General features: G+C 52.1%; 1 protein-coding gene across 8 annotated transcripts in view; it reads right to left on the bottom strand.

Annotated features, from left to right (window-relative positions):
* Positions 1 to 14,282, bottom strand: part of PAX5 (paired box 5) — a 203,090-nt gene that overhangs the window by 126,511 nt on the left and 62,297 nt on the right. For all 8 annotated transcript variants that reach the window (XM_001169207.8, XM_063787843.1, XM_063787844.1 and 5 more), the window contains exon 6: positions 8,557 to 8,732. In XM_001169207.8, coding sequence (XP_001169207.1) covers positions 8,557 to 8,732 — 176 coding nt within the window. The remainder of the gene's footprint in view (positions 1 to 8,556; positions 8,733 to 14,282) is intronic.

Below are 14,282 nucleotides of genomic sequence, written 5' to 3'. Positions count from 1 at the left end.
CTAAGAAGAGCTACCCTAGAGGGTCTGGGATTTTTTCTTAGTTAAGTTGGGCTATCAGAAAGGCTGCTCTCTTGAGCCTCATGGTCACAGTAGCCCTGCCCCTGCAGAAATGCACTGATTAGCATGTGGGCGTCATACTCATCCATAAGACAAGCTCTATACAACCTACTGCAGGGCCTCTAAATGTGCTGTTGAGGACCGTGACCATTGCCTCACTGGTCTACCCACTGAAAACCCATGTGAAAATTTCCTTCCACTCTAAATGTCAGGAAAAAAAAAAATGGCTTCCATTGAGGAATTGGACTCTTCTCTACTGGTGGACAATGAGAAGAACACAACTGATTGCATTTCCCATTTTGCTTTGACCATCAGGAAGCTCAGAATCAAATTCAAGCTAACTCTAGGAAATATGGGGGCCTGGCTGGAGATTTGGAGGGTTGGTGGGGGGAAGTGTGAGGAGGTGGGGGAGCAAAAGGGAAAGGAGAGAAGCCGTGCATGATGGGGCCACACTTCCTGGGCAATACTACGGACTGGAGAGAAGCCAGACCCAGGCAGCCATCTTCAGGGGTAAAGCAACGTCGCCTATACCCTAGCAATAGCCTCCTGGTCCCCTAGCCCTCCAAGTCTCCTCACAGCTGCAAGAGTAATCTTCCACTCTGTGTTGGATTGGATCCTGATATTCCCTGATTTAAAATCTCACAGAGGCCTCTCTTTGCTCTCAAGGTAATACAGTCCAAGGCCCCGACCCCAGCACACAAGTCCCCTCGCACGCAGAGGGACTTACAAGTCCCCTCGCACCTCACTAACTCACCACATACCACTTTCTGCTAATGTGCTGACCAGCCTACTCCTCCCCCATGGGACCTGGCCCTGAACTCCTGGGCAGAGGAGGCCAGATACTGTCTGGAGGCAGCAAAGCTGACAGCAGCCACCAGTATCCTGGCCCTGGCATCTTCACCAGAACCCCAGCCCTGCTCCCTGCACTAGTGGAGCTGGAGTCATCCAATGGCCTCCCAAGACCCTGCAGTCCCCACCCCTTTGCTGCCCAGGACCATGGCTCCTGTGATGCAGACTGATCCTCTTTGTCCACCCTAGTGAGGATTCCTCGGGAGAACTGCCCTTCAGTGCCCCTTCTGGTGCTTCAGTGTAAAAGATCTTCTCTACTCCTTCCCCTCTTCCCACCAGACCCTTCTCATTCTTCTTATCTTAGAATCATTCTTTCAGGTTGGAAAGGCATTGGCATTTAGATAATTAAGCCCTCCAGATTCTTAAACTTCTAAAACCACATGTATGAAAATGGATAGATTCTACTTGCAAGCCTCTAGCAGTGGGAAGCTCACTACTTAACAAGGAGGCCCATTCCACTGTCAGAAAGCTTGGGCTATTAGTGAGTTCTTTTAGCCTGTCTTCTTCCTTGCCCACAACCTCAAGCCTTCTCTTCATCAGACCAAATGGCCCAAATTTCTCCAGTCATTCTTCCTAGGTAAGAATTTTCAGTTGCCTCTTCCGCACAAACTCTACTTTTGCAAAGAAGGAGCTTGGCCCTGAGCACAGCCCCATGAGGAGAGAGGCAGGGTGAGAGGAACAGAACCAGCTCAGAGGAGAATGGGACAGTCACCACCCTAGACTTCTGTTTATGCCTCCTGAGACCACACTGGTTCATGTGGCCGTGCTAGCACCTCCTAACTCATGCTCAGCTGCTTGCATGATCAAACTGAACCCCCAGGTTGCATCTCCAGGAAACTATCCATCTCTAAGAGTCAGTGGGCAGCCTGTGCTGCAACTGGGGGGTACCCCAATGGCCACCAGCCTGGGCTCTGGAGGCAAGGACCTGGCTTATGATCTTGGCCCCATATTTACTGTGTGCCCTTGGCTAAGCCACTGTACTCATCTCACCAAGCCTCAGCTACTCTGCCTGCACAACGGGGATGATGGGAGTTGTTGTGACTTGGTAATGAGGTGGGGTAAGTAAGGGTCTTTTCAGAACAGAGCCAGGCATGCCATAAGCAAGGAATACATAGTAGCTACAGCAATTACTACAGCAATCATTAAAACCCAATATATTTATGAGCTCAGATAAGAGACAAGTTGGTGCAGGCCGAATTGGTGCAGGGCCATTGAAGGCCTCACAGGGCAGGCAGGACTCCTCCTGGGCCCGGACAGGGTAGGATTTAGAAACAGGCTGAAAGAATGTTCCAGGCAGGGAAGCAGTGAGCAGCAGCTTAGAGAGTGAGCCACAAAATTAAGAAAGTAATAACTGTAGTACCTGTCACCAAACACGCTCAGAGCCTCACCTGGGATTCACACGTTCATGCACATACACACGCACACACATGCGCACGCCAGCCCTGGGAGAGGCTGGGCCATGGGCAGCAGCCCCCTTGGACACAGGAGCAGCCCAGCCTGTGTGGGCAGTGAAAGGTCAGGCCTGGCCACAGCCCGAGGGTCTTGTGAGCAAGCAGAGGGACATGGGGACGGTGAAGGGGCGTGATGGGGATGAAGGTCCGGGGTTGGGTTTCAATGGTGGGAAACCATGAGGAACTCTTATAGGAGGTAGACTTCAAGAAGAAAGAGATCCAACGGTAGTCGCAGGAACAGGACGAGAGGCAAGAAGTCCCAGTGAAGGTTGCTTCCAAGGTGAGCAGAATAATCCAGGCCACAGATCCCGGGCTCTGGGACACACTGCCCTCAGAGCAGTCACACCTCATCTCTGCATTCCAGCTCTCTGCGGTTGAGGTCCCCTCCTGCTCCTCCACCCCATTGTACCTGACTTCCTTTCACTGCCCCCCATTTCAACCATCCAGGCCCCCTTGCAGCTCCCTGCCCACACCTGCATTCCTCTCTTTCCACAGTCCTTTGCCTGTGCTGCTCCTTCGGCCTAGAATGCCTTCTCCAGCCCGCCATCTGCTATTGCCACGGGGCTGCATTCTGCCCTTCCCTCAAGGCACCTCCTCCAGGAAGCCTTCCCCTTTCTCAGCCTGGCCCACCTGTCTCCCCACCTCCTCCTCTCCTTCTCTCCTCCTCATGGTGGGACACAGATCCATAATGAAGGAAAATGAGCTCCCTGAAGAAAAAAACCACATCCTCTTTCTCCCCAGGATACCCAGCCCTTTTTCTGCCTCATGGTCGAGGTTCAGGCCATCCCTGATGACCAAGCTCAACATGCTCAGAAGCACAAACCAGCCCCTTCCCAGGAACAGGATGCCCACAGGAGAAGGCAATGCTGTTCGGCCCACCAGCCTGGAGAGGTGCCACCACTGAGGGGGCAAAGCAGCTGATGAGAGCAAGAGGCATTTCTAGTGGTTTTCTCTGTTAGACAAGGGGCAGATCTTCTCCCAGTTTAACCCCCTGTGACCTTTGAACTCCCTGGGAGGTCAGCAGCACGTCCCCTTCCCCAGCTGTCTCTCTGTCTCTGGCCCAATGGGAGGGACGGCCCTGGCCCGTTCCATTTTGCACCCGTATTGATCTGTTGGCAGCAATGGGCTGGATAATTAGCCAGGAATTAGGGTTTCTATTACAGCCAGGAGGCTGCTCCAGCTGATTTATCACCTGAATAATTTACTGTGATTGAAAGGAAATTAAAATGAACTCCATTTGACAACTGTGAGCTTTTATGGGCTTTAGTGAAGGCTCAAAAGCCAGATTAATAGCCTGGTGTTGGTTAATAGTCTGCCGAGAGTAAATACGGCAGGCTGTGCTCCGCGGCCTTCCTGTGGCCGCGGGAGGAGGGACCCGCTCCTAACAAGAGCGCTGCGCCGACGACAACGTCAACGGGAGTTTTACTGAAACAGATTCCGCTGTTGGAAACATACACACACACACGCACGCACATACACGCATGCGTGCACACACACTCGCCACCAGCAGCTTTATTTTCTTTTCTTCCTCCAACGTGATTTTTACTCACTCCACATGTAGGGAAAACAGAATTGCTTTTTCAATAACCGTTTTGAAAAGGAAGTGTTTCATTGCCCAGGAGTGGTCAACATTAACGCCTTCCACCCAGGGCAAAGGGTTTACTACATTTCCCTACAAAAGCCAGCAGCCTGGGCCCACCCACCCAGGTAGATCTTGGCGGGAAAAGCTGCAAGTGGGGCAGGTTCCGAGTTAACAGCAGTAACTGTCAGGACCCCTGCCTGGCCCCAATGAGAAATGTTCTTCCCATGGGAGACAGGGTGGGAGGATCTGGGAGGATGTGGCCTCTCCAAACCTATGGCAAGTTCTGAGAGTTCTGGAATGACAGGCAGACTCTGACTGAAATAGGCCAGGTCTGGAAACCAGCCAGCCAGAAGACTGGCCCCTGGAATCGTCCTGGACCTGGAGGCCCATGGAACCATCTTGTATGAGATGAAGACAGAAGACCCTGAGATGAGATTCCAGCTCTGCGGTTCAACAATCTTGGAAACTCCTTGAATAAACAATCTGTGAAAAAAAATGCTCTAGTCTATACAATGGGGCTCCCAAATCATGCCCAGACTGTTTGGCAGGCATTTGCCTTGGGGGTCCAATGAGAGGATGGATGTGAACGGTCTTTGTGAACTGAACGCTGTGGTGTGTAGGTGAGGAGGATCGCTGTCGTCACGTTCAGTTTCAGCTGCTGCGGCTGTTCTTGTTGCTGTCGTCGTCATCAAAATCATGATCACTCCTACCACAGATATGGAAACTGAGGCCCAGAAAAATAGTGACTTGCTCGGCAGGGCAGAGCTAGGACTCAAATCAAGCTTCCCGACCCCAAGGCCAGTAAGTGCTCTTTCTTCCCCACCAAGCTGCTCAGCGAAAGTGACAGCAAGGCCCCCATCCAGGGCACTAGGCCACAGAGACACACACTGAGACAGCTCAATCTGCTCGAAAATGGAAGAGGCAGCCAGCCTCCGCGGCCAGCACCTCAGGCCCCTTTCCTGTCACCACCGCCATGCCACGCTGGGGCTCACAGGCGAGGCCTGTGGAACATTCACCTCTTGGAGAGCTAGCATGAGGGGCTCAAGGAACCTGTACCCTTGACTGACATCCCTTCCCAGCCTGCGGCCCCTTGCTCAGGCATCATTTGTCCAAAGTGATTGGGAATCGGGCACGAGGGTATGTCATTCATAGTCCAGTGCCTGTGTGTGGGTGCAGGGCAGCCCCGTCTCCTCACCTTCCATCTCTCCTCATTAAAACACATTACAGGGAGGTGAAGCAGATTAACCAGAAAACACTGGGTCAGTCATTATCCCGCCACACAGTTCGCCTGCAGTCGCCGTCTCAGAGCGCACAGTCAGAGACAGGCCTGCAGACGTGCCTGCTCATTCTGAAGGACACTGGAGATGCTGAGTCCTCACAGAGTTTGTAATCAGGTCTCCTCCCCATCAGACCCCATCTCTCCATGAGCCCATGGGACCTGTCCTTCAAGCCCCCCATCCAACACTGCCCCCTCAGTGCCATTGTCCTTGATGCTCCCAACCCAGGTAACATCCCCCTCTCTGGCTGACACCTCATCAGGACCCTCTGAACAGTCTCTCTTGTCCTGCGGGCTCTGAGTCCACAGCATGCTGCCCCTGCGAGACTGGACAGAGCTGATGAGCACCTGGCACTGTGCCTGGCTCCCAGCCCACGTTCAGGGAAGAAGTTAGAGGAGTGGCATGTGAGCAGGTGAGTGAGTGAATCCATGGGCGGCTTCCAGACCACTCAGGGATGAGGTCTTGCAGGCTGCGTGGTCTTCCTGGGCACTCTGAGCTAAAGGAGTTATGGTGCAGATTCTGAGTCTCCATGACGGTCATGTGAAACACAGAGGGAGTCTCACACAGAGTGTCTGTGTGAATAAGCGGTTCACAGAAACACTTGTGCTGCAGAGGCCAGGTGGAGTGCAGAGGCCTGGATCCCCGCTCTTCCCTGTTCACTTGCTGGGTGACCTCAGACATGCCCTGTCCTCTCTCTGGGCCTCTAAAAAAACAACAGGTTGAAATCTTGCCTCTGTGGCTCCTGTTACCCCTAAAATTACATGATCTTGTCAGCCATTAGAAGATAAACTTTCTGGCCGGGTGCAGTGGCTTATGCCTGTAATCCCAGCACTTTGGGAGGCCGAGGCAGGCGGATCATGAGGTCAGGAGATCGAGACCATCCTGGCTAACATGGTGAAACCCTGCCCCTACTAAAAAATAGAAAAAATTAGCCGGGCATGGTGGCGGGTGCCTGTAGTCCCACCTACTCAGGAGGCTGAGGCAGGAGAAAGGCATGAACCCGAGAGGTGGAGCTTGCAGTGAGCCGAGATCGCGCCACTGCACTCCAGCCTGGGCGACACAACAAGATTCTGTCTCAAAAAAAAAAAAAAAGATAAACCTTCTGGCTGGGCGCAGTGGCTCACACCTATAATCCCAGCACTTTGGGAGGCCAAGGCGGGTGGATCACCTGAGGTCCGGAGTCCAAGACTAAGCCTGGCCAACACGGTGAAACCCCATCTCTACTAAAAATACAAAAAAATTAGCTGGGCGTGGTGGCAGGCACCTGTAATCCCAGCTACTCAGGAGGCTGAGGCAGGAGAATCGCTTGAACCTAGGAGGTGGAGGTTGCAGTGAGCTAGGATCACACTACTGCACTCCAGCCTGGGCAACAAGAGCAAAACTCCAGCTCAAAAAAAAAAAAAAAGAAGATAAACTTTCTTCCACATTCTGGAGGGAAGGACAGGCCTCATCCAGGTAGGTTTCCTGATCGAGGTCCCTCTCACTCTCCTCCCATGTCAGAGAAAATGTGCCTTCTGCCATCTCTCAGAAGGGCTCTGAGCAGAGCAGAGAGGGTGCTTGTGATGGAAACAGACTCTCCTCCCTGAAGTCCAAGATCTAGAGTGTGTGGGGGCGGCTATGCCCAGCACCATAACCATGTCCTACCCAACAGAGGTGTCACTCGACTTGTAAGAGAAAGACTAAAATCCTCAACCCAGTCTACAAGACCAGGCCCACCTCCCCAGCATCATCCCCCGCCCATCCCTGAGCCACAACCACACCAGCTCTCTCCGTTCCTCGTTCCTGCTGCCTTCCTCTCAACTCAGGGCCTTTGCACTTGCTGTCCCCTCTGCCAGGCACTTTCCCTCCACCCCCACACCCCTTCTCCTTGCTCCACCCAACCCCTTCAGGCTCAGCATAAATACCTTTCCCCCAGGAGGCCACTGAGGCCTCCAGGCTGGCTCAGCCTTTCCTTTAGGCTCTCAGAGAACCTCAGACACCTCCTCCTTAGCACCAAGCACACCTGTAACCCATGACCCTTTAGGTAATTCTTCTATTGGGATTCTTCCACAAGTCTGTAGGCTCCCTGAGGGGAGGTCCAAGCCCATCTTGTTCACTGATGTGACCCAGTGCATGGCTCCAGGCCTTGCACAAAGTAGACACTCATCATATTTGTTATGTGAATGCATCTTGCAGCGTGGCCTTAGGCAAGTTGCTCTGCCTCTCTGGACCTTGGTTTTACCATCTGAAAACAAAGCGGCTAGAAGGTCTGTAAGAGCTCTCATAGAAACTGCTCAGATAGAGACAGACTGTCATAGATGGGTGGCCCCAGAGGCCCTGCTCTTCCCTCACCACACAGTTCTCTCCAGCACCTCGCCTCTCCATGGGAGCTGTGCAGGGACCCTACACTGCTTGGACTGACTTTTTGGAGAAAATTCAGAAGCACCCTCTAATTAGCATTTAGAGGAAGCTCAGTGCAGCCAGTTCTCACCACTAGTACCAGCGAGGAAAGTGCCGAGGAAAGTTATTGTCTGTAGGGTCTCTGGTTGGCCCACCAGGTGGGAGCTCTTGGCAGTCCAGAGCCATGTCTCACCTGCAAGGTTACCTGTCAAGGCCCTGGCACACACTGGGTGTCAGGAAATAGTCTTATGAACTGAATCTGGTAGTCCAGGGACCTTAGTCAGGCCCCAAGAGCCTCTCACTGGGCCGAGCCTCGTGATCTCATCTCTATAGCCACAGGTAGTGACTACACTGCCCAGGGTATAGCAGACAGCCAGTCAGCCAGGGCTGGCCCTCCTGCTTTCTCCCTCTCTTGCAAATAACCCAGGTGGGAGTTTGTGCAATGAGACATTTCTTTATCTCCAGAATTTTGGATTCAGTCACTAAGAGCATGACAAGGCGACCTGGTGAGAGGGCAGACAGTGGGATGCCCACCCGCTCCGTCATTCCATTGTTCACGGCCGGTGAGCCCCCAGGCCGCGTGCTGGTTACATATTTCCACCAACACCCTGACTGACAAGATACTGACCCAAGACCACCTTACGTGGCCCGAAAGATCATTACACCCTTCTGTCCAAAGAGCCCTTGGAAAGGACACCAGAGCAGCCAGAGAAGTCACCCACCCCCTGGCTGGCCAGCGACAGAGGCACCAGGGCAAGAAGCCACTGGAGGCCCAGACAAGCCCTCCCGACCTTGTAGGATGTAGCGACTGCCCAAGTTTGGCCAAGAACACTGAAGAGACCTCTCTGAGCAGAACCTGGTGTGCCCTCACCCACACCCCGCCAGATGCCTCTGCCTTCAGGAACCTGGCTGGGCCGGTGTGGCGGTGGCAGGTGTGGTGGGCGTGCATCACGAGGCGTACCTGCTCGGGCTTGATGGGCTCTGTGGTGGTGAAGATGTCTGAGTAGTGCTGCCTCTCAAACACGCGGTCCAGCACCTCCAGCTGCTGCTGTGTGAACAAGTCTCCCCGCATCTGCTTCCGGAGGAAATCTCTGCCCGGAAGTGAGTGGCCGTTCGGCACCGGAGACTCCTGAATACCTTTGATGAGCAGGAGAGAGGAAGGGTGAGTGGAGGTTATACACGTTGCTAAAGAAAGACAGGTCAGACCCTGAGACTATGAAGAGGACCTGACCCCAACTCCCTCCCTGACCAGAGAATACACCAGCAGGGGCTCAGGTAAGGCACTGCCTTTCCCAAGGTCACCTGCTGGTAAGTTCAGAGTCAGCCTCCCGCAGCCATGTGCCAGGGACTGTGCAAAGCCCTTTTGACATGCATCATGTCATCTAATCCTCATGATGACCCTCAAGGTAGGTTATTTTCCCCACTTTGCAGATGAGAAGACTGAGACCTAGAGAGATTTATTGGTTTGCCTGAGGATTCGAGCTTGGGCTGACCCACAGGCTTAGTCATCCAGTGCTCCTGCCCCTCCTGTCCTAAAGACCTTCCCGGGAGGTACAGTTTTTCCCAGAGTTGAGGTCCTTACCCTGGACATTTGCTACCACATCATGTGACCGGTCAGTGAAACACTGTGCTAGGAAGACTGTAGGAAAACGGGACTCTCATATAATTCTGGTGGAAGTGGTAACAACACCTGTGCTAGACAAGTCGACAAATCTATCAAAGCCACAAATGCACATTCCCTTTGATATAGCGATTGCACTTCTGGGAATTTATTTTACAGCTCAACTTACACATGTGAGAAGTGATGTATGTACAAGGTTCTTGTAGCAAAAGACTGGAAACAACCCAAGAGTTTATTTGTGGGGTGTTGGTTAACTCAGCCAGGCATACTTGCATAATGGAAAACTGTGCAGCAGCTGAAAAGGAATGAGGCTTCCTTCTGTGAATTGATATGAAAAGATCTTCAAGATATATTGTTATGTTAAAAAATAAAAAACAAGGTACAGCACAGCATGTATAATGTACAACCTTTTGTGTAAAAAAGGAAGAAAATAAGACGATGTGCAATATAAATCTCTCCAAAGGATATATGAGAAACATGCACAGTGGTTGCTCATTCAGGGAGGTAGGAAGTGAGTGAGTGGAGGTGAGGGGGACAGACTTTTCATGGCATGTTTTTCTTTGGTTTGGTTTGGTTTCAGAAGTTTGAATGTACTGCTTATTACAAAATGTAAATTAACTAAGTATAAGATTAAATTCCCTCTGTGTTCTGTATTGTTAGCTATTCACACTGTAACAGTCTCTGGTGATGATGCTTACATGTCAAAAGAAATATTACGAATTATCAATAAAGAAACAAATGGGATGAAATATCTTCTGTTGAGCCTCAAGCTTGAACTGTTCAAAATAAAATCAAGCACAGAGGGCAAATGTTTCCCGTGAGGAAATGGCCTCGGGGGTACATCATTCCCCAGGGCTCTCTGGGACCATATTGCTCATGCAAGGCTGACCAGAGGCTTCTTGAAACCCAGGTCCAGAGGTGAGGCATCTGCCTTTGCAGTCAGGAAGCCCTGGGGAAAACCAGCGTGGGTCTGCTCTCATGCTGAAAGGTGCCCTTACTCAAGGCCTTGTCTGACCCCTGCCCCCACCAGCGCACTGCTGCCCTAGACTAGACTTCATCCATCACGTCAAGCTCCCACCCATGTGAGGAATGAGGCCAGACTAAAGACCATGAAGCAGTGAGATGTGGTGTCACCAAGACTCAGTCAAAAGTCAATGCTTCCTCAACTGTACTTATCTGGGGACAACGGCAATGCAGGGCTGACATTTGAACAAAGATAGCAGCTTTGAGTTTTGGCCTTTCGGATCCCTTATAGAAGCCAACAGGCTCAGAGGACCCAGCATCCTCTATAGGAAGGGCCTTCGGAGGCAGCTCATGAGCCCTCCGAGAAAATGGATTCCCCACCAATTTTGACCCAAGAGGATACTGTAGGCTGGGCCACAGCCTGAGTGACCAGATACCCCCACATGTGGGCCAAGGCAGAAGTTGGTCTCTCTGACCAACGTTCCCCAGCCTGAAGCCTAGGCCCCTCCTCTGGCAGCCCGTGACCCTGGCCTTCCACAAGACAGGTGCCTGCTCCTGCCCACAGGACATCATCCTCAGAGACCCTTCTCCCATCATGGCCCATCCCCATGGGGACCATTCCCACAAGGTCACCTAGACTAGCAGGTATGGGAGCTCACGGCCCAGTCTGTCTGCCCAGCAGTGTTCTTCCATTGGTCAGCACCCACCAAACGATCCTTTTCTCAAAGGTTCTATGCACACACACACATGCACACACACATGCACACGCACACCAGGAAAGATGGCTCAGTTTTTCCTACTCAGCTGTGGCTCTGCCCAGTCATCCTGGTCCCAGTCACTCCTGCTAAAGCATGACGTGGGCCTTGGTCCCCAGGACACCACCAAGTTCCTCCTTGTCAGAAGGGGCCCATCCACTTTCAAGAGCTTCTCCCTCCACCAGCTTCAGTTATACTTCCCAGCCCTGACCCTGCCAGCCGGGCCCAAAACTCAGTGAAGCCTCCTTCCTGTCAGCCATCTCCTAACAACTCCCGCTGAGGCCTGGCTCTGTCCCCAGCAGGGCAGTGCCCAGCTCCTCCGGCCCACCCAGGCTGCTCCATCAGATCCCCTCAACTCTGCCCCTCTAAGGGGCGTCTCTTCAGCCAGCCAGGCCATCCTCCCAGAGGAGTCCTCAGGCTTGATCCCTCTCCCCCGGGACTCATGGGCCAGGCTCTTTCCACAGCTCAGAGCCCAAAGCTCAGAGAGGGTGGCTCCACTGAGGGCCCCTGGGGGCAAGGTCACTGTCTGGTCACCCAGTAGAGCCCAGCACAGAGTAAAGGCTCAGGGCACACAGGCCCTCAAGTGTACACACAGGGGGTGTTAGGAGACCCTCCCCCTGAGGACACCACACAGACTCAGCACAGGCAGCCTCGCTGGACACGCGCCCCTCTCTGCAGTCTCCCCAGAAGCAGACTGGCTGCGTCCTGCTCTGGTTCTTTGAGAGTCAGCCATAGCCTCTGTCAGCTGAGCCTGTAAGGATATCTAGGCTGCCAGGCGCGGTGGCTCATGCCTGTAATTCCGGCACCTGGGAGGCCGAGGTGGGTGGACTGCCCTCGAAGGGCTGCGAGCTGGGCAGAGCCCGCCTCTCCGGGCATTCACCCTGTCCCGCGATTCCCCTCACCACTCTCACCCCACCAGCACCTCGCTTGCTTTCTTTACTAGGGAAATAAAGGCAATAGTGTCTGTCATTTCCTTAAGAAGGATTTGGACACTCCAAAACACATAATTAGTTATTCATTGGTTTAACAAATATTGATAAAATATTTACTCTGTATCAGGTAATATTTTTAAGTAAATACATTTAAAAAATAAACAAAAACAGGGGATACAGTGATGACCAAGACAAGCCTCTCTCTCTCCAGTCTAGAGAGGGCAGCCCACTTTAGTCAAGTGATCACAGGAATAAACATAGGATTACAAACAACGGTGACTGATGCTAGGGTGAAAAGAGAGCATAAAAATGTATCCATGTGACCATGTGTAATGGAGAGGGGAGTGGCCTCCTGTGGGAGGAATCAGGGAAGTCTCCAAGAGGAACTGCATGGAACCGTAAGGAGTGACCAGGGAGAGGGGGTGGGGCAGACCGAGGAGACGCTCGTACAAAGGCCCTGAGAGAAGGGGGTGAAAGGAACAGAGGGAGAGAGGGAAGAGGCCCCAGGAGAATCTGGAGAGGCTGGGAGGGATTGAGCCAGACAGCCCCAGGGGCCAGAGGGAGGATCTGAGCCTTGCTGCAGGAGTCTTGAGGAGCTACAGGAAGGGCTGGGGAAACATGTGCCCTCCACATTTCTCAGTCCCAGGGCCCGAATCGCTCGTTCCTTCAGGTCAGGCCATGCTTTCTAAACTCTGCTCCCAAGCCTCCTCTTTTGGTAGAAACTAGGGGCCAGGGGAGGTAGGAGCTTGCATTTGTGGGTGTTTGAAGGTGGATCTGCTGATTCACCTGTTCAGCCGCAGGTGATTCACTGTGCGCATATGGAATGGAAACCATCTCCCATGGACACGGGCATTGTTCTCCAAACAGACACAGCCAGAAGCACACATGTCTCCTCCTCCAGGATGCCTTCCTTCATGCCCCAGCTGGTCCTCCAGCTCCCATTCTTAGGGCTCTGACCACTTTCTCCCTTATTTTAGGAACCACATCCCCTGGGCCCTTCACTCCCACACTGTGCTATGAGCTACCTTCGGGGTAAAGGTGGGAGGTAATTCATCTCTCTCTCCTCCAAAGCGAATATCTGTGGAAGAAATGAATGAATTGGTACTACCTGTGACAAGTGTGACAAGCACCATCACTCTGCATGTCTGTCTGAAAATGTCAGGATCCCTCCATTTGACCTCACACATTCATCATTCTTCCCTCCACCAAGCTTAGTGAGTGCTAATGCCAGGGACACAGTGATGGGCAAAAGCTGAGCCAGCCATTGTCCTCATGGAGTTATGTCCAGAGGAGGTGGCAAACAGTAACTGAAAAATAATCGGACCAGTAAAGGTACAAGTATCAACCAAGATAAGTACTCTGACTGAAAAGGCGCATGGTCTTAAGAGGGGACCCTCTGTCCTGCCTCTGGTGTCGCACACAGTGGGTACTCAGTGAGAATGAACCAACAAACAGATTATATGCTCAGAGACAGCTATAAAAATTAATCCCAAAAATCAGCCCTTGCACAAGGGCAGGTCTGAACCTCCAGGCCTCCAGTGTAAGCTTCCGTAGCATTTCTCATCTGCACCATGAAGATGCTGTCTGACTTAATTGGAGAATGTGGTCTTGGAGGCAGGCTACAGAAATGCTCAGACCCATTTTATTCCAGGGAGAAAAGTCTGAACTCACAAAGTGAATGGTATGCTTAAATATATGGACAGACACGGGCAAAAGTACAAAGGTGTACAGGGGGCATGGTATCTTTAAATCTTTTTTTTCTACTCCAAATCAAATAATATGTAATAGACCCAGTGCTGGGCTTAGTCAACCATGGCTCATAGAATTAACATTCTGGAAGCTAGCTTCAGGGGAGCAAGGGGCAGGAAGCCCCGTCTCGGGGAGCAAAGAAATGCTGGCTTTAAATTTCAGGTTAAACCAATGTTATTCACAACCCAGCTTTGAAGCTAAAAGCTTTACACAATCGGGCCTGGTCACGCAAAAAGGGAAGAAGCAAAATAGCCTCAGATTCCCATCTGTCAAGAGAAAGCTGTCTCTTGTGTGTCTTAAAAGATCATAAACCCATTGCATTTTCTTCAGAGCACAGCAGATTCAGGGGTTTTGCATTTTTCTTGGAGGGTTCTGGTTTGTTTCTTTAAAAATCATCATGCGCTTTATGTCTGCAGATGCTCACTAGGAGGAAAAATATAAAAACAAACAGGAATGTCTGAAATCCCTCCTAGCATCATGGCGTTTGGGATGTAACCCCATCTGGAGGCTGAAGAGCCCCAGGAAAAGAGGCTAGAGCCGCCAGGTCAGCCTCCAGCCTTTCTCAGAGTCCAGTTTCTCTGCAGAACCCAGGCCAAAGCCAGAGCCCTTATACAGCTTCCTTCATCCTCACAGCTGCTCCTTAGCATGGCAGGGCAGTGGCAGGGCC

Source organism: Pan troglodytes, chromosome 11 (assembly GCF_028858775.2).
Source record: "Pan troglodytes isolate AG18354 chromosome 11, NHGRI_mPanTro3-v2.0_pri, whole genome shotgun sequence".
Lineage (NCBI taxonomy): Eukaryota > Metazoa > Chordata > Mammalia > Primates > Hominidae > Pan > Pan troglodytes.
The sequence above is the reverse complement of the archived record's forward strand: the minus strand, read 5'-3'. Positions and strand labels throughout refer to the sequence as shown.